Source organism: Synchiropus splendidus, chromosome 13 (assembly GCF_027744825.2).
Source record: "Synchiropus splendidus isolate RoL2022-P1 chromosome 13, RoL_Sspl_1.0, whole genome shotgun sequence".
NCBI classification, from domain to species: Eukaryota; Metazoa; Chordata; class Actinopteri; order Syngnathiformes; family Callionymidae; genus Synchiropus; species Synchiropus splendidus.
In genome coordinates this window covers 986,198-1,013,885 of record NC_071346.1, presented here as the reverse complement: position 1 = coordinate 1,013,885, position 27,688 = coordinate 986,198, and the positions used below count along the sequence as shown (strand labels likewise).

The 27,688-nt window shown below is 54.2% G+C and overlaps 1 protein-coding gene across 3 annotated transcripts in view; it reads left to right on the top strand.

Annotated features, from left to right (window-relative positions):
* Positions 1-27,688, top strand: part of pth1r (parathyroid hormone 1 receptor) — a 42,475-nt gene that overhangs the window by 11,668 nt on the left and 3,119 nt on the right. For all 3 annotated transcript variants that reach the window (XM_053882332.1, XM_053882331.1, XM_053882330.1), the window contains 7 exons: positions 16,838-16,940; positions 22,828-22,938; positions 23,013-23,137; positions 24,010-24,104; positions 24,479-24,665; positions 25,825-25,978; positions 27,324-27,384. In XM_053882332.1, the coding sequence (XP_053738307.1) occupies positions 16,838-16,940; positions 22,828-22,938; positions 23,013-23,137; positions 24,010-24,104; positions 24,479-24,665; positions 25,825-25,978; positions 27,324-27,384 (836 nt within the window). The remainder of the gene's footprint in view (positions 1-16,837; positions 16,941-22,827; positions 22,939-23,012; positions 23,138-24,009; positions 24,105-24,478; positions 24,666-25,824; positions 25,979-27,323; positions 27,385-27,688) is intronic.

Below are 27,688 nucleotides of genomic sequence, written 5' to 3'. Positions count from 1 at the left end.
AAACTCCAGGCTTGGGGGCCAGATCTGGCCCTCTGAGTGAATGACTGTGTAGCGTAGGTGATGTCTTCAGCTATGGTTGCTAACGTTAGCGTCCATGTGAGCGCTGGGTGTTTGGGCCTCAGAGAAGACCCGTGTTGAGGACCGAAGCTTTGCGGCGTCGGATTATGCTGCTCCACTCTGATGTGGTGGTGCGTGATGCTACTGTGTTGATACAAGCGCAGCATGGCTGTTCAGTCAATGAAAACCTGGATGTGTTTGTGTTTGTGTGAGGTATTGGGGCTTCCACTAACACTTTGTCTGGTACCAGACCTGAGAAGAACCTCACCGCGTCAGCGAAGCTAAATGCTACGATGGTTGAATGTGAAACAGAAGTTCATCACAGAAAATGGTTTGAATGCTTTAGTTTTAACATGAAGTTAGTGGTTGTTGTGAACAGCCATTATTATTATTGTGTTTTTAATCTCCTCTCGTATCGTATCGTGATGTATCGTATGGCCACGCCTGTATCGTGATGCGTGTGACAGCGGCAGATTCCTACCAGCGCGTGGCTCCACAGTCTTCTCAGTGATGGAACTGGAGACAGACAGGACTGTCTGCCGACTTGGTCTGTGACTTGGACTCGGCCTAATATTCGGCCCCCTTGGGTGCGTGCTGTTTTGAAGCTTGTGATCAAAGAGAAGCAGGTCAAACTGTGCGTGAGGTTCCTGCGAGCGGCATCGCTCCTCAGAAGCTCTGACTGGGCTGAGAGAAGATGAGGCTTCTCATGTCCTGCTGTCCGACCCGATGACGTGGTGATGCAGTTGAAGCGAGGAGGCCACGACTGAAGTCTGCTCCACAGAGCCCGAGCGCGGCAGCCGTCCCTGCAGACGCCTGCAGCGGGCCGCCCCGTGTGTGTTTTGGCCCGGGCCGTGGCTCTGCCGTCCCAGTCATGTGGTCCGCTCCAGGCTCGCTGCTTCAGATGGCAGAGGAAAACAATTCCAACATAGAGGTGTATTTTAAGCTGATTCAACATGGGCTGGTACAAAGGCAGTCAGTCTTGGGTGTTTACCCACGGTCCCTTTTTTTCACGGCATGTTTTCTCTACTGAGGCGTATATTTATGTGTGTTTTTCAACCAAAATAGCGCATCATTTCGACGGATGCCCAGAGCCGCCGTCAGACGTCTGCGACTTTCAAAAGGCTTGTGTGTCAAACTGCTGCTTTTTTATTTGACTCCAATTTGTCAGTCTAATTTTAACGGCTGTTCCAGGCCGAGGCCGCTCCGGGGTCATTGACGGACCTTTCGTTCCACGGTTCCACGGTTTCCAAATGAAGCACATCATTCAGCTTTAATGGAAGCTCGTCGTTTAAATCAAGGAAGGGCACAGTAGTATCTGCATGAAAACAGCAACCAAGTAAACCTGAGTCCAAAGACAGAGACACACAGAGGAAGGATGCCCTTGGCTGTCACCCGCTGGGCCAGAGTGTGGCCCTTTGCCTGCATTTACAGGACCTGGTGGAGTGGGTTCAGTGGTTTCTGTTTCTGCTATTGGATACATTACAATGACATTTAAATACATTTTGATGGATTTTAAAATAATGATGAATTTTTCTCAGGCCAGTTCAAATTCAAACTCCCATTTAATTGAAAAAGTTTGAAGCTTTCCTCCTTGAATGGGTGAAAACTCTGGGAAATCCAGAGACAAAGGTTCTTGTTGTGACTTCATACCAGTGAGTTTTAGTCTGTGGTGGAGACATTTTTATCCCAGAACATGTTTTTCACTTCCAGCGCTGGTGTTCACTGGAAGCCCAGTGGACAGCAGTGAGTCCAGGTTGTAGCTCTGACTCCTGGAGAGGAGGCGCGTGTGTGTCGGAGCCTCAGAACCTTCTTCATTCCTCACTGGTTGATGGTTTTAATGTCCTCAACGATTTCAGTCTCAGCTCAGCTCCAACTCTCTGAGAAGCCAGATTTTTACCGATGGCTCCGGCTGTGATCATTAGCTTAGCAACAGAGCTCCATGGTTACTCACCGCTAACTGGCCGGAGATGCCTTCATTACCACCAGGACCTTCAGCGGCAACAAACATCTCATCCTTGTGCCACTGGAGCAGGGAGGGCCCTTTAGTCTGCAGTGGTTTAGCTTGACAAGCACCAAGCTGCAGTGTTTGTGTTCACCTTTCTGCCGGTTATTTTCCAGTTTCTGTGGCCGATCATCAGGAATATGCGGACGTTTGAGGTGAAGTCGGTTGTTCCTCTGTTTTCCTCTCATTACTCTCTATGTGGAACAGAGTTACAACACCCTGAACATGGAGGGGCGAGTTCATGCGTCAGGAGAAAAGAGGGTCAGACTGTCGAACTACTTTGCAAAGCTGCTTCATCCATCTTGATAGCTTTATTGTAGCGTTTGAGCGCTTTAACTTTGGTTCACCCGAGGACCGGGGTCCAGTCTGCCTTGATTCAACCACAAGTTTTCACAGGGTTATGTGTGAAAAATGTGGAGGCCAGACGGCCTAAGTGCCGCAGCCGCTGGTGACTTGTGAAAGCCACTTAGGACCAATCATCACTTCCTCCGTCCCGCACGGCGTGCGTGCGTCCAGACAAACTCGGCCACTTTGGGAGTCCGTGTCAGCCCAGTCTACTGGTCCCGGGCCAGACTGCAGTCTCATTGTGCTGGACACCTCAGCAGAGGCCACAGACCGGTCTTGTTCTGCCACACTCCAAGTTATTAGATTCATTAGGCGCAGCACAGCTCTGCGGAGCGTGTCGCCTCAGTCTCATGACGGCTGCCGCGCGCTTCCGCACGCTCTTGTTTACCGCTTGTTTTGGCCGCTTGGAGAGGCTGAGCATATTCAGATGTGGACGTTTGAAGCGCAGAACTCTTCAGAAGAGCAGTGGAGCAGCATTAGTCTAATGAGTCGCTCTGACCTCAATCGCTTCACACACAATATTCTTCATCACTCACAATATTTGGCTTCATCTTCAGCTCCCAAATAACGGTGCTTTCCCTGCGTTGCTTGTTAATGTACATGCCATTGTACATTTATTTTCATCAAATCTCTTTTCTTTTTTAGCGTAATGATTCTTTCCTGCTCTGCGACTGGGCTGAAGTCGACATGTTGACATCTTACATCAAAGTTGAACTCACACCATGTCACTGACGACATTATGAAATGATGAGTGCTAAAACTTTACTCTTTACTTAAAAAGATTGCAACAGAGGGATCTGTCTGAATGAATATTAATGAGGAAACACAAGTGTTGCTTTTTAAATGCATTGTCATTTTAATCCTGTATTGGATCCATGTTCAAACTCACTGAGGATATTTTAATAAACAAACATTGTCACTTTGGCTCCATACTGTCCGCATGAAAGTGTTTTCATCTCCCTGAATGATCCTGCCTCCTGCTGTGTAAGTCCAGTGCTTCCGCCCCTCAGACTCAGACCCCAGACAGAAGGTGTGAGAGCCAGCTCAGGTGCCGGGTCGACGCCCGGAGTGTCTGAGTCTGTCGCCTCTCCTGTGTGAGCTGGTGCCAGTGCCAGCCATGGCCCGTTCTCTGCCTGTTCTCGTCTCTTCTCTCTTCACTCGTGGTTTGTCATCCGTCACAGCTGCTCCTGCTTCCTCCTCCACCGACTGTGGGTGGCGCTGGAGAGCGCTGGGACCCTCAGCACGCCTCGGCTATTAAGGATTCTGCCGCTTCATCTGTTAATGATCGCTGGGCGGTTTTTCAACCTGCTGGTGTTTGTGTTCAGTTGGATGAGACTCCTGAGAACCTCGCGTTGTTCTGCTTGACTCCTGATTGCCATGTGATTGTCATGAAGGGACTCGCTGCTGCTCTTCTTTATGTGAAAGAGTCAATTATCGCTTCCTGTTAGTGACCAGCTCTTCCTCTTCTTCATGACGGTGAGGAACAAGCTGCTAACAAGTGGCTGACCTGCGTGAGGCGACCTCAGAGGCGCCACCTTGTGCTTGCTCTCCTTCAGCCTCGCGGCGGCGTGGACCGCGGCGTGGCCTGTGGATGTGGTGGAGTGGAGTAAATGACGCGTCGAAAGCCTCGTGGCCTGTTGGGTTCTGAATCATCAACATGGAGTCAGTTGCACTGCGCTGGCCTGAAAAATGCATCATGGTTCCTAATGACTGGAGCGTTGTGTCCCGCGGTGCTGAAGGTGGCGAGAACACGAGCAGGAGAAGGTCCTCCACAGTGTGGTGTTGTGACGGGTTTGTCTGGGAAGTGTGAAGAAGCAGGGCAGACCTCTGACCTTTGCGAGTCCGGCCCCTGCCAACCGTCTTGTTTGTGTCTCCGCCGTCTGTGGATCTACATGGACCTTTGCACGTGTGGACTTCCCATGACTTGACAACAGATGTGACCTTCACTGTGGTGCAACCCTGAGTTTTCCTCTCAAAGGTCTGCTGCAAACAAGGAAACTGTGTGGAAGTAAGAATAAACAAACAATGAAGAAGGAGAAAACTCACCTGAAAAGCCAAAACAAACAGACCAGTGAGGAGTTGGTTTTCCCTGCACCTACTCAGCAGCAAGGTTAGAACAGTCTTGGGTTCCACATCGGTTTTTGTTTTGATTGAGTTTTGCATTTTTGTCTTTCAAATTCACTCAGTTTTTAGATTGTAGTTTTTCAAGTGGGTTGGCTGGATTTTAGTTTTTGTTTTTTTCCTTTTATATGGCTATTGGAACAAGGCTGAAGATTGAAAGTGGGCAATAAAGATGAGGCTTTTCAGTGTCGTCAGTGACTCGATATGTTGTAAAACCAGCCGAAGCAAGATCAATAGATCTCAAAACGCTTCTTTATGAGATAAATAAACTCAACAATTTGGTATAACTTCAGTTTGTTTCCATTCGTTTTGTGAACAGACAATGCAGTTTCAGTTAGATCTAGTTTTAGGCCTTTATTTGACCCCAGGGGTGGTGATCGGGGCTGGTGAGGACTCTGAGCAACGTGTGTTTGAGGCGGACGCCTGACTCAAGACAGACTCCTGTGGGGGGCAGCGTTGAAAGGGCGGGTCGACAGTGGCTGACATGCATTGCCTGTTTCCTCCTCATGAATATTGAGAGTGTTGCAGGAGCAGGCGGCCCGTTCTGCTGCCGCTCCTCTGAGGTCTGGTCTCATCTCTCTGGCCTGCTCCTCAGAAACAGGCGGCTAATGAATTCCCTCCATATGCTCCCATCCGGCAGCTGTTCTCCCCAGAATCACACATCAGTCTGCAGCGGCGGCGGCGGCGCGTCTGGCCCTTGTTTATGCTGCCTTTGTCAGAGCTGTCGGCTGCTCCACACTCGGCTGAACCTGGAGGTGATGCTGCTCTGATGCGGGACGGTGGTGCTGCTGTGCAGCCCTGTCCTGCAGACACAGGGTGCGCTGCTGTGTCCAGGACTGGCCCAGGCTCAGGCTGCGTGAGGTCAGCGCTGGACACAGTACTGCTGCAACCGCCCCTCACTCTTCGCTCAGAAGAGCTGAGTCCAACAGCAAGAAGCAAGAAATGCATTTATGCTGAAATACATCATCATATTTACTTCTAGACTTCTGTGAACTTCCAGAGCTAAGAACAGTCTGTGTTGGTTTGGTGTGTGACTTGCAGTTGGGACTTGTTGAAGAAGTGGAATAGATATCTATTTTTGGCTCTTCATTCATGTTCGGAGGCTTTCGTTGAAAAGACATAAAACCTAAATATATCAAGACCAAAATAATAACAATAACTGTTATTATTATTGATAATAATAATAATTTTATATAGTCACCATCCATATTTTTAAATTTGGTCTTGATTCATGCACTTTATTTTTACACTATAAAACGATAAAATTCAAGTAGCCATTGTGGATTGATTTATTCTTAGGTCATGATTGTCATTATTAATTTGTTAATAACCTCGTAAGGGCGTCACTGCTCCAGAGGTGAGTGAGTCAGTGAGTGAGTGAGTCTTCCCACACGTCCCTGGGCGAGCGTTTCCTCCCGTGTGGCTGCAGACCTGCTTTATCTGCCGGAGACTGATGCTGGATTCGCCACAGCATCAGTGTCATGTTTCAGTGGGAGAGTGACTCGCAGACGGACATTAAAGACGTGCGAGCGCCTTGTTTACGCTCCCGCTGAGTGAACGTGGGGTAATTGTGAGTGACGGACGACGGAAAATCGGCCGTTGTTTATCGAGCTGCGCTCAGTGATTTCAGGTTGCTTCTTTTAGCACCAGCTGCCATTTACACTGCCTCCTTGTTGAAGTGTTGTTTCCGTCTGCGCTGCTGTGGTTTGCAGTTTGGAACTTTGAAAAGCTGCAGCTTCCTGGTGATGATTGCACGCGCGACTCAGCTCTGCTGAAACTCTGTTGGCCTGGCTGTCTCTGCTGCAGAAGAGGGACGGGTTCAGAGGCCTTCCACAGCCACGCAGGAGAGACCAGGATGGGTTCCTCTCCCCGGGTTCAAGGTTCTTTCCCTGGTGTCGGGGTACTTGCCCCAGGTCCAGGGTCTTCTCCTGGGGTCAAGGTTCTCCCCCCGAGGTCCGGGTACTTGCCCCCTGGCCTGGGGTCTTCTTCTTTTAGGAGGAGTCCCAGCTGATCTTCTGCATGAGAGACAGCATGGGAGCTTCCAGGTTTATAGTTCAGGGGGATGGAACACAGACGGCTGTGGAAGTGGTGCTTCACCTTGCAGCTCACTGGCACAGTGGAGCAGTAACTACTCAGTGCTGCTCTCAGAAGTGCTGCTCACTTGCTGCTGAGGTGACTGACAGTACCATAGAAGATTCACTCAATTCAATTGTGAACGTTTTTCCAGGTGAAAGCCAAAGTTTGTCTTCTTTATTTTGGGTGGCCAAACCTTTTGAACGATGGGAGTCTGCAGGTGAAGAGGCGTGTGAGAGTCAGACGAACGTGTGAAGGACAACACCCAGTAACTGTGTTCGTCCGCTCCACACTCCCGCCACACACAGTGTCGGCCATGTTGTCCGGCATGGCTGCTCTGCCTGATGGTTCAGACTGGAGCCGCGGCTGACTGGCTCCTCCTGCTCCGCGTCTCTGCGCCTGGCTGTGTGCGCTTCCGCTCCGCTGCTCACGCACGCTCAGATTAACTCGTTGGACTGGCTAAGTGGCGTCACACGGGAGTCCAGCGGCCGGTCAATCGACCGAGTCGCTACACAGGTCGCGCGGGAAACAGACGTGTCTGCTGTAGGCTGCATGGAAATCAGGCGGTTTGCTTTGGACAATCCACTCTTTCCTGGCTGAAGTGAGGAGGGGAGTCTCGGGGGCAGCACCGTGATCAAAGAGGTCCAGAGTCCCTGCTGGAAGCTCTGAGGTCGGACGGATCTTCAGCTGAGGGGCCTACTCCTCCACACTGGATCAGGCCTCTGACTCAGACTCATAACCCGCGTGTGAAGGGGGGGAGGGAGGGTAAGGTGATACCACGTCTGTGTTTGGCTCAGGAAAGGGTTTGTTTTCTTGACTGGCCGTGACCCCTGCCCCCCCCCGTCCTCCTCTAAACTTTTCCATTCCAGCCTGCGCTGCTTCACACCCCAGTGAGAAGGTTCAACTCTGAGCTATTTTAATGATGTGGCTCAGAGCCACTCGGTCACCTGAGGTGGCGTCCGATGATGCTGAAACAGGCCGACGCTGCTCCTCCTCCTCTCGCCGTGGCCTTGATGAATGTCTTCTCCTCGCAGAACTGGATAGCCATGGCGGGACGTCGACACATGTGTCTGATATTTGATGGAAGCCGGAGCCTTTTCCCGCCGGGCGCCGCTGATAAGGGCCTCCAAACAATGAACATCAAGAATGTCCAGCGCAAACAGGACTTCTCTGCCACGTAGCGCTCAATAATGAAGCGGAGCTCTGGGAGAAGCCCGTGGCAGCTCAGTCCGGCGGCCGGATTCATTACCTGCTGAATCAATATTGTGCTCCTGCTTCCCTCCGGGCAAAATGCTTGGAATCCGGGAGCTGCTCAGTGGAGTTGACATGCGAAATTCTCAGCCATGTCTTTGCATCACGGCCCCACAGTTTCACCCATAGGAAGGGAGTCGAGTTGCTGCACAGCTCTGAGAAGCGCTGAGATCCACCTCTGTGTTGATGTTCCTGTGAAGTAGGTCAAGTCAAGATGCTCTCCGAATCGTGAAGGTCCCAGCACCGAGCGTGAGAAGCCCACCGGCCTGGCCATTCACCACGGGGCTGTCACACGTATCGGAGCAAAGCTCTCCACCGACAGCGACCCAGACGCTGATACGCTGGTGGAAGTCCTGGGCTCTTTTACTGGGGCCATGCTTGCTCTGATTTCCTCCCGCAGTTCAGAACATGCTGATGTTCAGCCTTTAAGTGCCAAAGTCAGAAAATGGACCTGGACACGCCACCGGTGATGCGGCCGGGATGAAAGGCTGACCCGCGCCTAGGCGACCCAGCAGGGGGCGGTCAAGCTTCGGTCCCACTTCTGCACCTTGACTGCTGTCCTCTCACACCAGCTCACAGCAGGTGAGCTCAGAGGAGTCGGCATCATCATAGTTGCTTGAGAGACGAGGAAGAGTGTCACCAGTGGATCAGATAAGCATCTGTAAGTTATTCACTATGGCTCCCACTCGGGGGCGTCATAATGCAGACATGAGAGGAGAAAAGCATTTTCATTTTAAGATCCAACTCTTTGAAGTAGCAGCATTTTTCATTGAAAACACCTCATCTCTTCGTTCCGTGTCCGTGCTGGTGCCCTGTGTTCTCCACATCCATGCACCTGTGGTGTCTCCTCCTCCTCCTCGGTCCGACTCTGTCCCCCTCCATGTGGTCCTGACTCCAGCTGACGATTCCACGGCACAGATCAGCTGAGTCAGTCATCGTTCCTCCACCCTCCAGCTCCTCCTCTCCCCCCGCCCCCCGCCCCAAATGAAAAGGGCCACAGCCTCCAGTCCAAGTGACCTCATTGAGGATGTTCAATCTGGGGATAATCTGAGCTCCTGGGAATGAAAGAAGAAATGGTTGATCTCTAAGAGGATCTGGCTGAAGTCGGGATTGAACTCCAAGTCTGAGCCAATTTCCCAAATGACTGCGATCAGGAAACGTTGGATTTGGCCTGGAACATTTGTTGAAGTGATTTGGACGCGTGTTCCCGTGGCACAGCGCTGACAGAGGCCCCGGCGCCGGCTTCTTAAAGGAGCCTTTAGAAGTTGGCAGCGCACGGGTGCTCTGGCCAATCACACGCCGCAGCGTCTCAGGTCCTGCCGCGCTGATGCTCCTCAGTCTCCGGGCTCCAGCCAACATTTCCTGCAGCGAAGAACTTTCAAGCCATTTATCTGTGTCACTGCCAAAACCCCAAGCCTGAGTTGGCTCCTCATGAGCCGGGCTCCACCGGAGGACGCTCTTGTCAGCTGCTGGAGAGTAGAACTGCGCTCACATGTCGTGACCTCTGACCTCTTGCTGAGAGATGAGCGTCAGTGACGGATGATTGTCTCATCAGAAGTGAAGGGCCGCTCGGGTTTGTGCGTATGAACTCCAGTCCAAACCTGTTTGCTGACACGAAAAGAAGCACAAACAAAAAGGATGAGAATTTTCCACCTCAGTTTCCCACAGATGACTTTACATTTCCTTTCATATATACACACGTTATTGTGGTAACTGGAAGGTCCGATTCTCTGCTGCGGTGATCCGACTGGCTTCAGAGGTTGGTGTTCCCCGACTGTGGCCGACAGGTTTATCGTGTCCTCCTCCTGCCGCCTCCGCCTCTGCAGCAGTTTAATGGCACAGCATCAGAGCCGTGTTGCTGATATGTTGCGGAGCATGATGCTCCATTAGCAGCACGTATGGGATGCATAACTTCGGTTAATCCTCCAGCAGCTTAGCGTGTCGCTTGGTGACTCGGTGGCTCACCATGGTGAAGGTTAATCGTCTGTGACTCACGTGGTTGAGTTTGAATGTGGCTTGAGATAACAGCACGGTGTGCTTCAGGAGGTCCGAGGAGTCTGCGCTGTTGTTGAGGAGGAGGCAGAGGAGCATGTTCTGAGGAGGTTTACGCTGAGGGAGTGATGGCTTTCTCAGGGATAACTGCGACTCCACCAGTCAGACACGCTGACGTGACAATGGCACGTTGGGTTCTGGAGGACCTAAGATAGGAAGGTGTGTGTGTGTGTGTCTCTGGATCCTTCACGTCTGTGTGGTGCCGTCCATGATTTCCTCATCAAGCCAGGAGAGCAGCAGCAGGACAGACAGACGCCCCTGTGTTGTTTGACTGCAGCTTCAAACCAGTGCTCTTCAATGGAGGCAGGCAGACGGATGAGGCTGCGGCCAGTCAAGGCCACGACTCCCACCTTCCTTCGTGAGGCTTCTGGGCGCTTCACTCCCTCAGCCAAGTGCAGAGCTGCTTCAAGGCTCCGTCCTGGATGGTGAGGTGGGATGGACCACACCCGGCGGCAGGTTGGAGTCGGCGCAGGGACTGGACTTCCTGTCTCCGCTTCTCAGAGCAGGAACGGTTGGGACGTCCTCCAGGGTTTGGCTCAGAACCCTGGAGGAGGTCCAGGCTCACGCAGCATTTGGGGACGTTAGACGGAGTGACTGGTGGAAATTCAGGGCCACGTCTGCGCAGCAGGCACCAGAGTGGCGCTGAAGTGGGCCGAGAGGTGGAGGCGTTTTGCCGAGGTCAGCCCGGAACAAATCCAGCGCTGGTGAACAGCAAACCTGCCGTTCGGTCGGCTGCGGCTGATGAGAAGTCTCGCTGCCTTCACGACTAGTCACCTATTTCACAACGGTGCGACAAAAGAGGAATGGCCAAGTGAAACATAATAAGATGGTTATGACCTGAAAATGATGAGTGTGTGGTGACGGCTGCTGAAGCGCTGGAGAGGACCCTGGGGTCCCATGGACAGTCCTGAGATCAGTTCACAGCAGCACTTCAGGAAGTGAGTGGACAGGTCTCAGTCAAAGACCCAAACCACGTTTCGGGATCTTCTTCAGAGGACAGGCCAAGGTGTGACCAAGATCCACCCGAGAGCCCGGGTCGACGGGCGGATCCTGTGAACCAGGAAGTGAGGGTGATGACCCCCAGTAGTGGGACCGAGACTGGAGCAGAGGGAGGGAAGCTTCTGGAGAGGTGTTGGGATCCCAGCGCACAGCTGAGCTTCTCCTCACGGTTCTGAAGTTGTGTTTGTTGTTTTTCTGCGCGGCGCTTCTGTTTCCGCTCCCGTCTGATGTGATTTTGCCGGCGGTGTGTCCGCTGCACCCAGGTGTTTAGACACAGTGGAAGCTCAGAACACGGAGCAACGCAGAGCAACGCACTCATTTCTTCTGACTCATCTATCATTTATGGAGGCTCCGGAAAGAATGGCCGCGTGAGCTCTCAGGCGCGGCCGTCCTGCTCCACCTGCCACGCCGGGTATTTCGCTGGGAGTGTGGTGAAAAATGCATGAATCCATTAGAGCGCAAGTGTTGTCCCAGCTTTAGGGATGAATATTGTGGCGCTCGTCTCTCAGGTGTCGGGCAGGTGGGTCATGTGGTGGACCTGGGCGCACCTGCAGTCTGGTCCTCTGGACGTCCTTCACTGCTGCACATTAAAGGTGTGAGTCACCGCTGCAGAGGCTGGGACTGAAAAAACCCCGTCATGTCAGCTGACTGGGGACAACACATACAAATGAATGAAATAAAATCCAAGATTTCCCCCCGTACGGTTCTGTCTTGTCAAAGATCCTCCTTGTTCTGTCAGTGTCTGAAGCGTGTGTGATGACAACGGTGCAGTGGAACTACAGTGATCTAGACGTCACACGGAGCAAGTTCAACTTAAGCGTTGTTGAAGCAATCCGTGACAAAGGACGTCGCGAGAGAAGCGTCCAGTCTGACTGATCAGTGGAATAGACGCTCTGAATGTCGTGAGACGGCCCACGTCCTCACCGTCGCCAGTCAGATCCAGAACATGGCGACCTCTAGTGGCCAAGGAGGAGCGAGTCTGCATCGATCTCCCTGACGGACGGTGAGGGAGGCGACGTGGACCTTGGCAGACGCGTGGTCGCGGCTCAGTCTCTGTCCTGCGGGAGTGAAAAGAGCTCTGAGGCCTCGCAGGTCCGTCTGTGCTTCTGCTGGAGCCTCTGGCTTGGCCGCGGCCTCCACCGTGTCCTGGGAGGAGCTTGTGACGGAGCTTCCTGGAGAGGCGGAGGCACGAGCGTGTTTGACCTCGTGCCCTGGTGTCTTCTGAAGCGGCTGCCAGACGGTGGACCTCCTAAACGGCTGCGTTGGTGTGGAACCTCTGAAGCTTTGATGAAGATGACATTGCTGCATTTGCATGGCTTTAAAGTGGGACTGACCCATATCGTGTGTGTGTGAGAGAGAGCAGCGCTGGCTCTCACACACACACACACACACACACACAGGAGGTTTCCATCAGGGACAGAAGTGCTGTTAGGACCCGCGCCGGCTATAATTAGGGCCTTAAATGCTGCTTTAAGTCGCGATGCGGTCGCAGAGAATTTCCAGAGCACAGCCAGTCTTGTGGTCTGCGGTTTTCATCATCAAATGCAAATTGCAGAGTGGAGGGGCGTGGTCCTGACTCACGGCCCTCACAGCTCCCAGCGTCCCTCATGTCGCTCGGCCCGTTTTTCCAGCTCATCCCAAACAAGCGCGTTCTTGAGGGGCAACTCTGGAAAACCCTGGGGGTTCGGCGTTGAAGCGGAGCCAACAACAAGGAAGTGAATGTTGCTCCACGGAGCAGAGAATGGCAGGCCGACAAAACAAACATGGCAGTGTGCTCCCGCGACAGAGGCGCTTTGTGGCCCCCGAGCAAATATTAGCCCTGTATTATTTATCATCCGTGTGTGGAAGTGTGACCTGGAAGGGAAACTCTTCATTCGGGTGATTATTTGCTTAATGAATCTCATCAGCCCAGTGAAAGAGCCAGTATTGAGGAGGTGCTGGTCCCAGTGGACAGGCTGGTGGCTGCAGAGTGGGCCACTCTCACCATAGCCGGAGCGCCCCGCTCCGTCCGGCTGGTGGCCCTCGGGGAGTGAAAAGGTTCCCGTGAAACCAATGAACTTCTCACAACGTCTGGACGGTGAGCCTCCACAGCGCAGAGTGCGCCTGCCCACCCGCCGCCCCCCGTGGCTCAGAGCGCTTCCTTGCTCAGGGTCACGTGACCCGCGACCCCCCGGGCCCATCACACCCACTGCACTCATGCATTCACAGTCGTTGGTCTCTTTGTTTTGCTCCTGGAGCTGCTGGTGGATGCTTCTGATCAAGTGAAGCAGCTGGACGCCCCCCACCCCTCCCACCTCACTGTAGTCACTGCAGCCTCAGAGCTGACAGATCTGCGCTAACTCCATTAGCTGGTCGCTGATGTTGCGTCAGCGCCAGGCACCTCTCCAGTCTGGATCCACTCTTCATCCCTTCATTTCTTCTGATGTTCTTCACTCATGCTCAGCTGGTGTCGCACCACTCCCTGCCACATCGAGGTCACGTCAGCTGCCATCAGCCGAACCAGCGGCGGCGGGTGAAAAGACAACCTCTAGGGGGCGCTGGGCCAAACATCTCAGCACGGAGAAGTGACCGGAAACTGAAACGCTCACCCTCGTCCTGACGCAGGTCCATGTTGCTCTGAGTTCATGTTGCTCACCATCCAGTAGCAGTTGACGTTCTGCGCGTGTTAGCAAAGGTTATTTAGAGAGTAACTGAAGTACATTTGAGACTAAGCCCCTCTGAAACAGTGAAACGGATGAATGAAGAACTGGACTCAATACACTGGCCTCGCTGACATGACGTGTTCGTGGCCGGTCGGTCGAGGAGCGTCCTAACCAAGCGAGGGCGAGGGGGGCGGTATCTTCCCCTACCGTCCTACCATGAAGGTTTCTGCTCCCTGAGGTGGAAACAGGTGGATGAATGGAAGGACTGGTTAGTGGCGCCCCCTGCTGCCCGCCCCACACTCTTCTGAAGGTCCCCTCCCTGGTTGTCAGGGAGTTCTCCGGCTTCCGCCTAGGTTTGAGCTCCACTGATGTGGACGGCGTCTGCCTCCCAAGTTCCTGGCTTCCACTCTTAATCACGCCGGGGGCTTTTCAGGAAATGACTCTGGTCAACCACAACTTTCTTTGAAAACAGAGTAAGCACAATCAAGACTGCTGGAATGGAAGCCCAAACCCAGTGTCTCGGCTCGACACATGCCTGGCGCCTGAGCCTGCTGGTTCCTCTGCTCTCCCAGAGACCAGCGGGTCTCCTCCTGACTCCACTGAGAAGCACTGATGAAGGAGGTGTCCAGCCGAGCCCCAACAGGTGAAGGTGCAGGTGTTGGTCCCCAGCGACCAGAGGAACCAGTCCACTGGACTCTGGTGCCGCTCGTCTGCTCGCGGCTCCCCGTGTGGAGGAAGGGGAACCGACTTCTGTGGGAGATGGTTTTGGGTGTGCAGTACAAGTTTGGCCACTAGGGGCAGCACAGCGTTTTCTCCCAGATCCTCTAGAATCCCGACCTTTAGCTCTGCAATGGTTTTGCTCTGAAAGTTTCATTCAATCATGCCTGACTCAAAAATGTCCACTTTGTCCGTCATATTTATATTATATTGAAAACTATTTTTTTTTCTGTAGAACAGTGGCATTTTAATGATTTGACTTAAAGGAAAGAGTCATGTTTTTTGACCATGGAGACTGAGATTTTCGGATGTGTGGATGCCAGCCTTCATGAGCATGTGCTGCCAACCGTGGCAGTGTCACATGAGCTGGAGATCCTCCTCAGAGAGCTGCGGCTGGAGCCACCGTTGGCGCGGCGGCGCTTCAAGAGGCGCTTGTATTCTCACGTTGCTCTGATGAAAACAGGCATATTTAGTGTGTGTTTTCCTGGTCTTCGCCCTGGCAGCCGCTCAGAAAGCGTTCAGACAAGGAGAAGGTTGTGTCTTAAACTGGATACAGTAAATAAGAATAAGCATGTTTCTGCCCGCGAGCGCCGTGTTTACTCTTGAGGTTTGGCCGGCCGCCAGCGGAGGACGAATAGATTTCAGGAATAATCAGAGGGCGCACTTATAACCCGGACTGCTGCTCTCTGAAGGCTAAATGATACCCTTCTCTGTCTGCTCCGGCGGCACATGCAGGAGGAGCGCCTCCAGATTGAGCGGCAAAAGAGTCAGAACGGACAGGACTCGCAGAGACTCAGAGGCCAGGCTCACTCACTAGACCTGAGAGAGAAAGGCTGTGTGTCGAGGGGGCAGCAGCAGAAGTAAAGCCGCCGACTGAGTGACTGGGTCTGACCCGGGGCTCCCTCCCCCGCTCTTCGACTGAGAGTCCAACGCAACGGTGGTTACCGTGGCAACAGCAGCAGTGTCACGCTGATGAGACGCTGACCTGACGTGATGGTGGCGTTTGCTCATGAGAACTTGGCTGATTCTGAGCAGCAGCAGCAGTGTGAAGTAGTGAGCGGGCCTCAGTGGAATATTCTATATTGGCAGCGCTGCCACAGTAAACAGGTCCTATCTATCCTTGTTCGGCTGCGGTCGAATGTTGTTCCATCTGTGGTTGTTTACCGTGCGAAACCGTCGACGTCTGTGAGGCCATTCATCTGGCGAACTGGACGCGTGTGTTGCCAGAGTGAGGGCAGATGGATGGAGGTGTTACGGGTTTTGTGTGCCTCACTGCTGGTTGGCCTCCTCAGGAAATGAGCGGCTTCCATCTCGCACAATCTAAACGCTACAGGTTTGGAAGCCGCGAGGCCTTTTCCTCCAACAGACGGGCCTCTGTGGAGGAGAGACACCTGCTGGTCTGACACGAGACACGCCTCTGGTCGTGGCCTGGAGCACCGATCTGGTCCAGTAGCTCCACGCTTCACTCTGCAGCGGGGGGTTTGTGAGGTCCAGGCGCAGTGACTTCAGCCACATGTTGGGCGGCTGGTGCCGAAGACAGTAGCACTTGAAGTAGAATCCTCCTCTATTCTGAAGGTCACAGGTTCGAGTCCAACTCTAACCTTGAAATGAAAGGATTTTTGCGGTGAGTTCCAAATATGAAGGCCTGTTGGTGTCCCAGTCGTCCAGGGTGTCGGGACGGGGTGTTACCTGCCTGGTGCGGGGGGTCGGAGGAGGCCACCGGGGTCTGTGCTGGGCCCAGGAAGACAGGAAAGTCTGCTGGTCTCTGGAGGCCAGGGGTGTGAAACACACCTCAGGACGCCTTCGCTTGGACTGTTGCTGTGCACTATGACTTTGTCTCACTCTGGTTTCCTCCCGCTGTCCTAAAGCACGCTCCGGCTGATTGGCGGCTCTCAGTTCTGCGCAGTTGTGACCTGCTGGTGTGAGAGTGGCGTTGCCATGACAACGCACCTCTTGTTTCATGCACCGCCCCGTGTGGAGATCTTTTCATCCATTCAGCCGCTGCATTTGAATTCCTTTGTTTGCTCCGAGGTCAGAGTCACACACGGCGGCGGCGAATGTTGCTGTGTGTGGACGATCTTCCGGGTCGGGCCGGGGCCCTGCGCACCGTCAGCCTGAGGCACTGCAGTCACCCTGCAGAGGCCAGGCCCAGGGAAGCAGTGAGCTCTGGCCCGTGCTGGAATGAAAAGCAGTTCCTCTGAGGAGAAACAAAACACACCTGATCTTCTGCCGTCTGGCTATTGCCATCGTTTCTTCACAGCGAAACTGTGACGGCGTGTTTCCTTCCCAAGTCCTGGATGTCAACATATGTTCAGCCACAGTTCAGGTGTTGCTTTTATCACAGCAGTACACAACAATTCACCTGCTAAAGTGAATCACTTTTGGTAGCAGAACAAACTTCCCTGCCGTTGCTCGGCTTCGACAAGACGAGTGTCCACCTGAGACGTTTGTGCACTTTAAAAGCATTAAATGCACTTGAGAAAAGTGGGTTTGCATCTGAGCTCAGTGACGCCGCCGCCTTGTTTCACGCTGAATGCAAAAGAGGTTGGGTTCTTCATGCGTCTGCTTCTCCTGGCAGGTCCGAGCCGACGATGTTCTGACCAAGGAGGAGCAGATCGGCCTGCTCTTCAAAGCTAAGAGGAAGTGTGAAGCTTACATCAAGTCCAAGCACAAGTTTCCAGGTGAGTCCAGACCTGCAGGAGTATGCGTCTTATAGAAATAAAAAAGACATGCGATGAGTTTTAGCTAATGAAAGACATGCGCTTATAAAATGGAATGAAAAGGATGACGGGAATAAACGTGTCGAAGGTGTTGCCGTCTCTTTATTAGATGTCTCCATGGATTTGATTTGTAGGCAAGTGATAGATTTAAAAAACTGAAAATCAAACTCAATGATAATGAAATCTGTGTTGCAGTGGCGTAACTCTTGAATTACGAGAGAGAAGTTTTTAAAACGGATGCTGTCATCGGAGTCATGACTTGTTTTCAGAGGCATCTCATGTTTCACTGAGGCAGATTAAGAGCATCACTGTAGCTGCTGAAGGCTGTGAACTGTATGTGACAGCAGCTGAAGCTGAGCGCGGACGTTGGTGCAGGAGCGGCGATGCAGGGATGCGTCCTCGGATCATCCCCCCCCCCCGACCCTCTGCTTCCTGAGTGGAGTGTGAACAAAAGAACAATTAGCCGTGTGTGACTGTGAGGCGCCGACGCGCGTGTCCCGCCGCCGTTCCCCAGATTAAGTGTCCAATCCCGTGACTGGCCTGCCACCTGAGCATGATGGGCTCCTCAAGGTTCCTGTCATAGTCGTGCATGTCAGAGGATCAAGTCATTTGTTACGGCCACGGCCTTTGGTCCTCAGCTGCTGGCGCTGCCCCCTGCGGGATGGCGCCATCATGTCACCTGCTCTGAGCGTCAGCACGAAGAAACCTTCTCCTGTAGGTCCAACTGAGTTGGCAGCCGGATGTTTCAAGTACTGGCCTGGTATCGCAGGGCCACGTCGAGGGAGGCGAAGGAGAGAGTGCAGGCAGGGGGCCAGTCAGGGTTCTGTGACGGAAGGAGCTGCGCCAGAGTGACTCCGGAGTCACAAGAGTCAGGGAAGATACTGAGGAGGAGAAATGAGTCTGTTCCGAGGGAGGACGGATGAGACGGACCGAGAGTGGTGGAGAAGAAGAGGATGATGAGGGTCATGATGGAGGACTCTCTGATGAGAAATGGCTGAAGGAGGCAGGGCAGGTTGGAACAGAAGTGGTCCACAGTGCAGTGTGCTCATGGTCCCCGGGGCCAGAGTGAGGCCCCAACCCTCGCTCTGACCTCCTCGCTCTTCATCTGACAACAGCTCCTCTGTGTTCCACCTGAGAGGCTGAGAACGTTCCTGAGGACCTCCAACATCAAGAGTCAGGTTCTAACCCAGACCACCTGACCCGAGCAGGCAGACCGAGTCCAAGAGCAAGACCTTGAGACCCAGTTTGGACCAAGAACAATGATAGGGCTGAGACCAGGACCAAACTCCATCCTGAATCCAGAAGCATCTACCGGTCCCACACACACACACACACACGTGTCTCTCACTGCAGTGATCAGCAGTCGTTTTGTTCAAAACAAAGAAGGACTGAAATGTCTCACTTTGGATCCGGCCTCGACCCTTCTGAAAGTCTCTGGAGCTTCAGCCCCAAGGTTGCTGTGTATTGGTCCGGCCCGGAGCGTCCCGTTCCCACCGGCTCCAGGAATGTGTGTACGAGCCGGTGGTCGCTCCGCGTGTCCCTGTGGTTTTCTGTGGCGGGAGCCGACCTCCAGCGAGTTGCTCCAGTCATGGCCGCCCAACGGTCCCGGGCTCTGAGACCCTCATTTTGTGGTCGCCGTCATGATTGTCTCGATTGTTCGGAGGAATATTTGGGATGTCGAAGCCAAACCGAGAGGATGGAGTTGCTCCGGTGCCCGGTGACTTGCGGCGGCTGAAGCCCGTCCTCTGTCGTACCAAACACATCATTAGCAAATGTTTGCATCCAGAGCTGGAGCCCAGAGGGCCTCAGTCCCACGGCATCACGGGGGTTTGGATGAATGGCCTTGAGTTTGGACGACTAGGGAGGATAACAGGCGCCAAACTGGAGCTTGTGTAAGACGTTACGTAACCCGATGCTCCTCCTTTAGCTGTGGATGCTGATGTGGAGCAGAGCTATGGGAGTGCTGCTCCCCTGACCATGAGCAGTAATCCGTGCTGTCGTGAAGAGCTCGGTGTCACGCTCACCAGTCTCTGCCGTCGCATAACAGCAGAAGGATTATGTCCCAATCACAAATGAGTTCTGATGCTCGGCTCAGCTCCGACGGCAGAGTGCAGGGAGTAAACAGCTCTCAGGTCACAGAGAGGAGGCCCACTCTGGAGCGGGCTGATCCACCTGCCACTCTCCTCGGCACCACTAGAGGTCCCACTCTGGGTGAGGCCTCGGCTGTTGTCCTTGGAGGGAAGTCAGGACAGCTCGCAATGTGTTTGCTATTGAGCCGTAGAAGTGTTTTCATTCTGCTGGTCGCCTGGATTGGATTCCGCTGGTGTCGGGAAGACCTTGTTGATGCTGTCCCTGGTATATCATCTTCCTCGCGGCGTGACCTTGAGTCAAGAGAGCGTCACAGCGTCTTCAGCTGGAACCGTCAGGGACGACGTCACACAGACCTCTTCATCTCAACTCCATACCTCTCAACTACGACGCATCTACAGTGTGCAGAAGCAGAGAAGCTCGGGTCCAAACCTCTCACCTGTGGTTTATCTTCTCACCTGTGTTTCTTCCTCTCACCTGTGGTTCCTCCTCTCACCTGTGTTTCTTCCTCTCACCTGTGGTTCCTCCTCTCACCTGTGTTTCTTCCTCTCACCTGTGGTTCCTCCTCTCACCTGTGGTTCTTCCTCTCACCTGTGTTTCTTCCTCTCACCTGTGGTTCCTCCTCTCACCTGTGGTTCCTCCTCTCACCTGTGGTTCCTCCTCTCACCTGTGTTTCTTCCTCTCACCTGTGGTTCCTCCTCTCACCTGTGGTTCCTCCTCTCACCTGTGTTTCTTCCTCTCACCTGTGGTTCCTCCTCTCACCTGTGGTTCTTCCTCTCACCTGTGTTTCTTCCTCTCACCTGTGGTTCCTCCTCTCACCTGTGGTTCCTCCTCTCACTTGTGGTTCCTCCTCTCACCTGTGTTTCTTCCTCTCACCTGTGGTTCCTCCTCTCACCTGTGGTTCCTCCTCTCACCTGTGTTTCTTCCTCTCACCTGTGGTTCCTCCTCTCACCTGTGGTTCCTCCTCTCACTTGTGGTTCCTCCTCTCACTTGTGGTTCCTCCTCTCACCTGTGTTTGTTCCTCTCACCTGTGGTTCCTCCTCTCACCTGTGGTTCCTGTGGTCAATCTGATAGTTGTAAATGGGTTCGGACCCGTGTCACACAGCTGATGTCAACTTCTTTGAGACGTGCTTCGTTGTAGGTCATAACCCAGCTCTTTTGCACAAAGAGAAAAAAAAGGAGATGGGCTGCAGCGCGGAGGTGCGCGGCTGCACAGCAGGGGGAACATTGGATTCTGGCCAGCTGAGACACAATCCTCAGGGTCAACAGCCCCTGACAGAACAGGATCCAAGCAGCTGTGATGAGTTTTCTCAAACTCAGAACAAGAGGATGAGAGTCTCTGAGGACCGGCTCACGCTACAGCAGCTTCGGCCCTCCGTGCCCCATCAGGACATGGTGAGAGTCTCTAATGGTCTCAGCTGGCAAGGCTTCCTGACCTGAGGCCTGACCTCTGAGACGCAGCGGAACACCGTCACAGTGTGCCACTTATGGACCATCATTTGGTCTGAACTACACTGGGAGCAGATTTCATTTCACCTCCCTGGTTCCCAGACTTGAGGTTCTTGGAGCACTTATGTTCCGTGCGTAAGCATGAGAAACCTCAGTTTCGCTTCTTTTTATTCCCACTCGGAGCTTAAAACGCGTATTTGCCTAAAGTCTCCATTACGCTGCTGAGACGCTGAGGTTTGAATGCAGAGGGATGTGGCTTCAAAGCCCCAGACCTCGCAGTGTGAAAATAGCTCGGGCCTGGCCTTAGAATAACATCAGCCATCGTTGTGAAAGTTGAATCCGGAAAAGAGAAATGCAGAAAGGACGGGGGGGGGGGGCTGTTCTCAGGCTGTAGGTGGTCCCATGTGAGAGTCCCGGCAGAACCCTCTCCCTCCGTCCGCTCCACTCAGTCTGCTCTTTCATTTTCTCCTGCAAGTGACAAGCAAATAAAAAGCATGTCGTCATGGTGTCAGGCTCCGCTCCGCACGTTTGATTACAGGAACCAGCGAATGCTAGATCGACTGCAAAGTCCCACTTTTATCCGCAGCTGCTTATTAGTGGTCGAGGCCCGGCAGATGTTTTCAATAGTACTATATAAATGCCAAACCAGAAGGGAGGCCTTGGCCAGGAATATGTGGGGAGCGGGCTTTTGCTCCCACCATCACAGAGCTGCGGCGCAGGACTCTGCCGACAATGGCGCGCCGGAGCCGCTGCTCTCAAACCTGCACCTTCTTACCTAAATATAGACGCCATCCTGCCCGGTCGCAGGCCGCCGTCCCGGAGCTAAAAATAGAAAGTGAGTGCAGTGTCAGTAGCTCGCTGGGTTTCACAGCAGCAGGGGAAACACTGAGAACTTGTGTTGCCCTCCGAGAGCGTCTGGAGGAGCACGAGGAGACGACAGGCTCCGCTCTCCTACCTGCTTCCACTGCACCATCCGTCACCATTGGGCTCCCAGCTCTCTGATCCCACTGTCTGATCTGTGCCACGTCCGACTCGGTTCGCCTTCACCTCAGTCCGGCACATGCGTTTGACTGGAAACACTGGGCAACAGGAACTTAGGAAAGTTCTTAACCTCAGCTGAAGTCACGAAGAACTGCTGTCCGCACGTCAAAGGGGAAGTGGCGTCGTTGTTCTGGACTCAGGACAGAGAAGAGGGGCAGGCGGGAACCGGACGCGACTGGATCTGCTGGTTTGGGTGAAGTCTTGGTTCGGATGTGGGCCGCGTCTGGAAGCCAGGGAAGGGAGTCTTGTGGGAGACCTTGGACCAGACGGCCGGAGGGAAGTCCAGCACTCTGGAGATGACTTGAGCCTGGACCGGAGCCGGCGCACTCTTCTGGGAAGTGCAGGGTCAGTGGCAGTGATCCAGTCCCTGCAGGAAGAGCGGTGATCTACCGTCCCACTGCCGATGTGTTGGAACGTTTGGGCGGCTTCAGTGTCTCCTGCTGAGCATGCTCCCAGCATGGCTTCCACCGAGCGAGCGACAAGATCCTCCCCCCGTTGTCCACTCATGAGTCTGGCAGCAGAAGCGGCACCATCTTTTGTCATCGTCATCTGCCCTGACCTTGAAGACGGTGGCCCCGTCACTCTCTGGGGTGCAACTGGAGTCAGACAGCGTCACGGATCTTCCAGCTCAGTATCTGGTTCATGGATCTGACTCGTTGGAGCCTGACGTGAGTCGCCCCGAGCCTCCTGGGAGGGGACGTAATGATGCAACTGCATGGGGCTTCAGCTGGATGCTCTCCGCCTGAGGCGCCTCAGCAGAGGCTCAGCGTGGCAAGCCTGCCTTACCGCCGTGGAAGGAGCCAGAGGGCAGCCCTCTGTCTGCCAGAGTGTTCTCTATCGCCATCTACAGGAGGTGACGGGCCCAGCAAACATGGCTGTGAAAGCCCAGAGCTCCTGGTGCACCAGAAATACAAGAATAAAAACAGACGGAGTAAAGTGCGGACATGACGCCTCGACTGGTTGGTTGTGGCAGAATCACGTTTGTGAGTCACATCTGTCTTCCGACGCTGTCCTGTTGACCTTTTTAGCAGAGGCCAGCTGCCCTTAAGCAAGGCACTGACTGCACTCACACTTGTGCCATTTCCCCGAGCCACGCCGGCCGCCGGCTCAGAGTGTGTGTCGCACGTCTACAAGGACATCCATGTGTGATTATTCAGTCCCGCGGTCAACCTGCCGCTCCTGCGGCGAGCGCCTTATCAGCCGGCTGCGGGTGAGAGAGCCGCGGGTTTGGAGGGGGTGAAGAGTGACGTGGCTCCTGTGGTCTCTGCAGAAGGGACCTGCTCACCGGAGTGGGACGGCATCGTGTGCTGGCCGGAGGGGCCTCCCGGGGAGCTGGTGTCTGCGCCGTGTCCCGAGTACATCTATGACTTCAACCATAAAGGTGAGGGGTCGCGGCCGTGCAGGCGCCTGTCAGGACTGATATGTGTGAAGCAGCCTTGCTGTCCTCACCTCCAGGCCTGGCCTACCGTCGCTGCGACGGCAACGGCAGCTGGGAGCTGAGCCCGGCCACCAACAAGACCTGGGCCAACTACAGCGAGTGTGCCAAGTTCCTGTACCACTACAACCAGAGCCACGAGAAGGTAGGCTCACACACACACACACGCGCTTGTATCGCTGTCCCGGTGCCCACCTCTCATGGCCAGGGCCCTTTCCCCAGCCTTGCCCCCGAAACATAACCATTATTTTGATGTTTTAATCCTCAAATTGAGGCTTGGACCTCTCCTGGCCAGCGCCCTTTCCCCAGCCTCTCCCCCTGAACCTAACCCTCCAAACCACGTGGCTCGGCTGAAGCAGGACTCTGAACCAGACTGGAACCCAGTTATAGTGACCCTGTTGTTTCTGACGTTGTCAGCCTCCAAACAAAATGTCCGCACAAGGCAGAATGTCCTCATAAGATCAGAGTCTTGTCCAAGACTGGTCCACACAGGAACACACACACTCACACAGTAGGACTCAGTGGCCTTTCTAAGCTCAGATGGAGGTCAGGGTGAGTGGTGGGCCTGGTGCCTCCCTGGTCTTCTGCGGGCTGTGAAGGACGTGAGCTCCGTTTCATGGCTGCCGCCTCCTCAGATGTCAGATGCTGGTGAGCTGCTGGGACTGTTCACGTCAGGCGCATGAGGGGAGGTCTCTGACCGTCGCACGCTCTGATAGCTGAGAAGATCACACTGCAGGAGGCTTCACAGCGCCGTCTCTTCTTCCGGTGACTGACACGTGTTGGAGCAGTGACGGCAGCTCAGCGTTGCTCATCTGAGGCGATGACTCGTCTCCACACGGGTGAAGACCTGGCACTGAGCGGGAGCTGCTGCCGGAGCCTTTTCTCAAGACTGACGTGAAACAGGAAGAGATGAAGTGAAGGATCAGAGCCAGTCTCTGCCTCCGGTGCCCCCTGCTGGAGACGGACGGCGGCTGTGCTCTGTAACCTTTCCACCTGTGTGTGTGTGTGTCCCCGCAGGAGGTCTTTCACCGGCTGTACCTCATCTACACGGTGGGCTACTCCGTCTCCCTGGGCTCCCTCATGGTGGCGGTCATCATTTTAGGATACTTCCGGTGAGTCACTTCCTCTCCTGCTCCGCGCCCACCGTGGCCCAGACTCCAATGTGCCTAGTTAGCAACCAAAGAACCTCTGCGAGTTCAGGTCAACTGGCTCGAGTTCTCCATGGCTGCACCAGATCCCTGAACCCCACACAGAAAAGCAAAAAACAATGTCGAAAATAAGAAAGCGAAGGATTTTTCAGGGCGCAAATGTGACTCAAAATCATTGTCAACAACGTGTCGGCCCGTGTCTGTGTGGCCCAAACGGGCCGATGTTGACTCTGACTCTGTGGTTCATCCTCATGTCATCTTCTGCTGCGCTGCTCGTGGTCTCAGCCTCCTGAGCTCCAAGTCCACAGCTGACCCCTCAAACCTGCCTCTCTCCTCAGACGCCTCCACTGCACCAGGAACTACATCCACATGCACCTGTTCGTGTCCTACATGCTGCGGGCCATCAGCATCTTCGTCAAGGACGTGGTGCTCTACTCCGGCTCTGCGCTGGAGGACATGGAGCGGGTCACCGTGGAGGACCTGAAGTCCATCACCGAGGCGCCGCCCGCCAACAAGACTCAGTTTGTGAGTTCCGTCTGTGAGGGGGAGACTGGAGTTGGGGGGCATCGGGGGAAGGAGCGGGACGCCAGCAGAGGGCAGCACTTTAGTTTCGCTACAAACACTGCAAATACAAACCCTGGTTGATGCTCCGATCCGCCATAAAGCGTGGAGGTCTCTTTCTCTGGCATCGATCTGCTTTGAGAAGATCGGCCACCACCACACCATCCATGACCTGTCCTGTTAATGTGGACCCACTTCAGTCCAGTGAACGCTGCGGGTTGAGCATGACCCAGCGACATCTCTGACAATATGAGAATCATTTTGTCAGGTGCTTGTTATCTGGACGGCTTCATCGCTGCAGACGTGATCCCCAACTTCCAAGCTCTCTCAGCTGTTGCCTTGGTAACATGAGCAACGGCTTGAAGAAAATATGAAGATAATATTGGAACAGAAAACTGAAGTGAAGCACTTCAGGAAACGTGGATCATCATCACCAGCACTTCTCGCTCGCCGCTGCTGTGGAGGCTCCTTCAGTCTGCCAGGTGAAGTTTGCATCCTGCAGCTCATGTGTGCGAAATGCTCTGCAGGGAAGCAAGTAGAAAGGCTTCTACACCATGAAATAAATTCTCCATCTGAAGCAGGCCGAGTTTTCAGGGCTGTTGAGAGTGAGAGCGCTGGTTCCTCACGTCTGCCAGAGCCCCTCCAAATGAAAGGTCTCACATGGAATGAAAAGCTTTTCAGTCGACCTTCTGACAGAATAGTTGCTGCAAGATTGCTTTCCTCCTTGAAGAGGACTATAAAAACGTGCCTGAATGAAGGAGGTTTAATGCTTCGTCTCTCCACGTCATGAGCACAGGCGCTCTCGTAGTCAGTCCACGTGACGGGAGCTTCCCTGAGCCGCCGAGTGAAGGGCTCTGTTGTTCCGTGCGATGGAACCATTTGAAGCAGATCTCCAGCAGATAGGTGTGAAGTGGGAGTCGACGCAGACCTGTCTCTCCCGTCTGGTTTCTCAGAAACACGCAGCGAGGACTGGGCCGTGTCCTGAAGGTCATCGGGGGTCACACTGTGAACAGCAAACCCCAGCCGTGAAGCTCGATCAAAGTCCTCCAGCCTGTGGCTGCTGATCTCCAGTGCTCCTCCTCGCTCGCTCGCTCGCTCACTGACTGTGGCTTGTCTCCCGCAGATCGGCTGCAAAGCCGCCGTGACCTTGTTCATGTACTTCCTGGCCACCAATTACTACTGGATCCTGGTGGAGGGCCTGTACCTGCACAGCCTCATCTTCATGACCTTCTTCTCCGACAGGAAGTACCTTTGGGGATTTACTCTGATCGGATGGGGTGAGTGTGCTGTCGCCTTGCTCTGTGCTCATATGACAAAGCTCCTGAGTCGCTCAGATCCCACTGCACCCCATACGTTAGTAACCGGTGCCCGGGTTAGTTCCCGACCGGGCCCCGTGAAAACTGGCCCGGTGGACTGCAGTCGGCTCCCTGGGCTCCAGCTGTGCAGCTTGTTGGCACCTCAGGTTGTGACCGCAGCAGGGGAGGGAGCGGTCAGCAGGTTCCCCTCCATCACAAGAGCTGGACTCTGGTTCAGACTGGATCAGAAGTGAGACTTGTGCTGCTCATTTCTGCTTTAAATCTGAAGACTGGGGTGGAGGGTGCGATGGAGTTCCACCCAGACGGCTGCTTGTTCCTGAGCGTTGGGGGGTCAGTGCTCCATCTTCAGGTGGACTTCAGCGCTGCAGCTGAGGCGTGGCGGTCTGAGTCACGGTGCCCAGCCACTGCAGGTGACTTGGGCTCAGAATGTCACTCGTCGTGGGGTCACATCCAGGACGCGTGTCTCTGAGGGGGAGGTTGAGGGTGGGAGACTGTCACGGAGGACGAGTGCATGATGAGATGATGAGCAACCATCCCCACATTGTCCTGCTAACAATAGCAGGTGGTGGGTGTGAAGCCGCGTCTCCTGTCACTGGAGCTGGAGCTTGACACCGCCACCTCTCGGCCCTGCTGCCGGAGCCTCAGCGTCATGTGAGGACGGGATGAAACCCTGCTGCATCTAAGGGTGTCCTGCTGTCACTCCGCTTTCCTCCCACAGTCGTACAGAGACTGAATCTGAACAGTCTGGAGCTGTGATGCGCCTCTCACCCCGGGCAGCTGGGATAGAACCAAAGGCCTAGGGGCCAAATCTGGCCCCCGCGGGGGACGTGTCAGTGAGTCACACTGAAATGAGACTCTCTATTTGCTGTGAAAGGAGCTGAAGAAATGCAGTTTCGTTGGGCCCCGACTGAGAGGCTGAAAGTTTTGGCCCCTGAGTGATGGGGCCAGACCCGACGTGCAGCTCAGGGGCCAAGTGTGGCCCTTTGCCTGTTCTTGTCACAGTGCCTTTTATCATGTTTTCACTGTTGGTTATGTTGCCAAACATAATGAAGTGGTGAGGCCTGTTTTCCTCTTCGCTGTAGCACAATGTAGGTTCCAGTCAGACTCCGTCTTCTGGCCTGACAGGAAGTAGAGCCAGGCCTGAGCAGCGGACGATCGTGGGCTTTCCAGCTCCTGCATTGTACACACTGTGCGTGATCCCTGCCCAGGCACAGCGCATACAATGTGGATGCTGTGAGGTGCAGCGCCTCCTCCGTCAGCGCGGCGCCAGGCCTCACCACGCTCACCTCTGCTCTGCCTTTCCCAGGTGTGCCGGCCATGTTCGTGACGGTGTGGGCCACGGTCCGGGCCACCTTCGCCGACACAGAGTAAGTGAAGCGCTCCCTGTCGCTCTAACACCAGGCTGCTCACGCGACCTGGTGCGCTGAACAACATGACGCCGCATCGGTGACGTTCCACCTGACGCACCGCGCTGCGCGCTAGCTGCTAGCTATAGCTTGAGCTGAGGAGGTGGAGGCACAGCTCACCCAGGGAGGCGCGCGCTCAGCTCGCCAGCCAGCGTCGCTGTCCTGTCCCTCCCACCTGTCCACAGTCTTCACTTCCTTACTTTCCCCTCCGCGCCTCCTTCAGTATTGACGTGGCTGGTTTCTGAGCTCAGTGGTTTTTGATCCT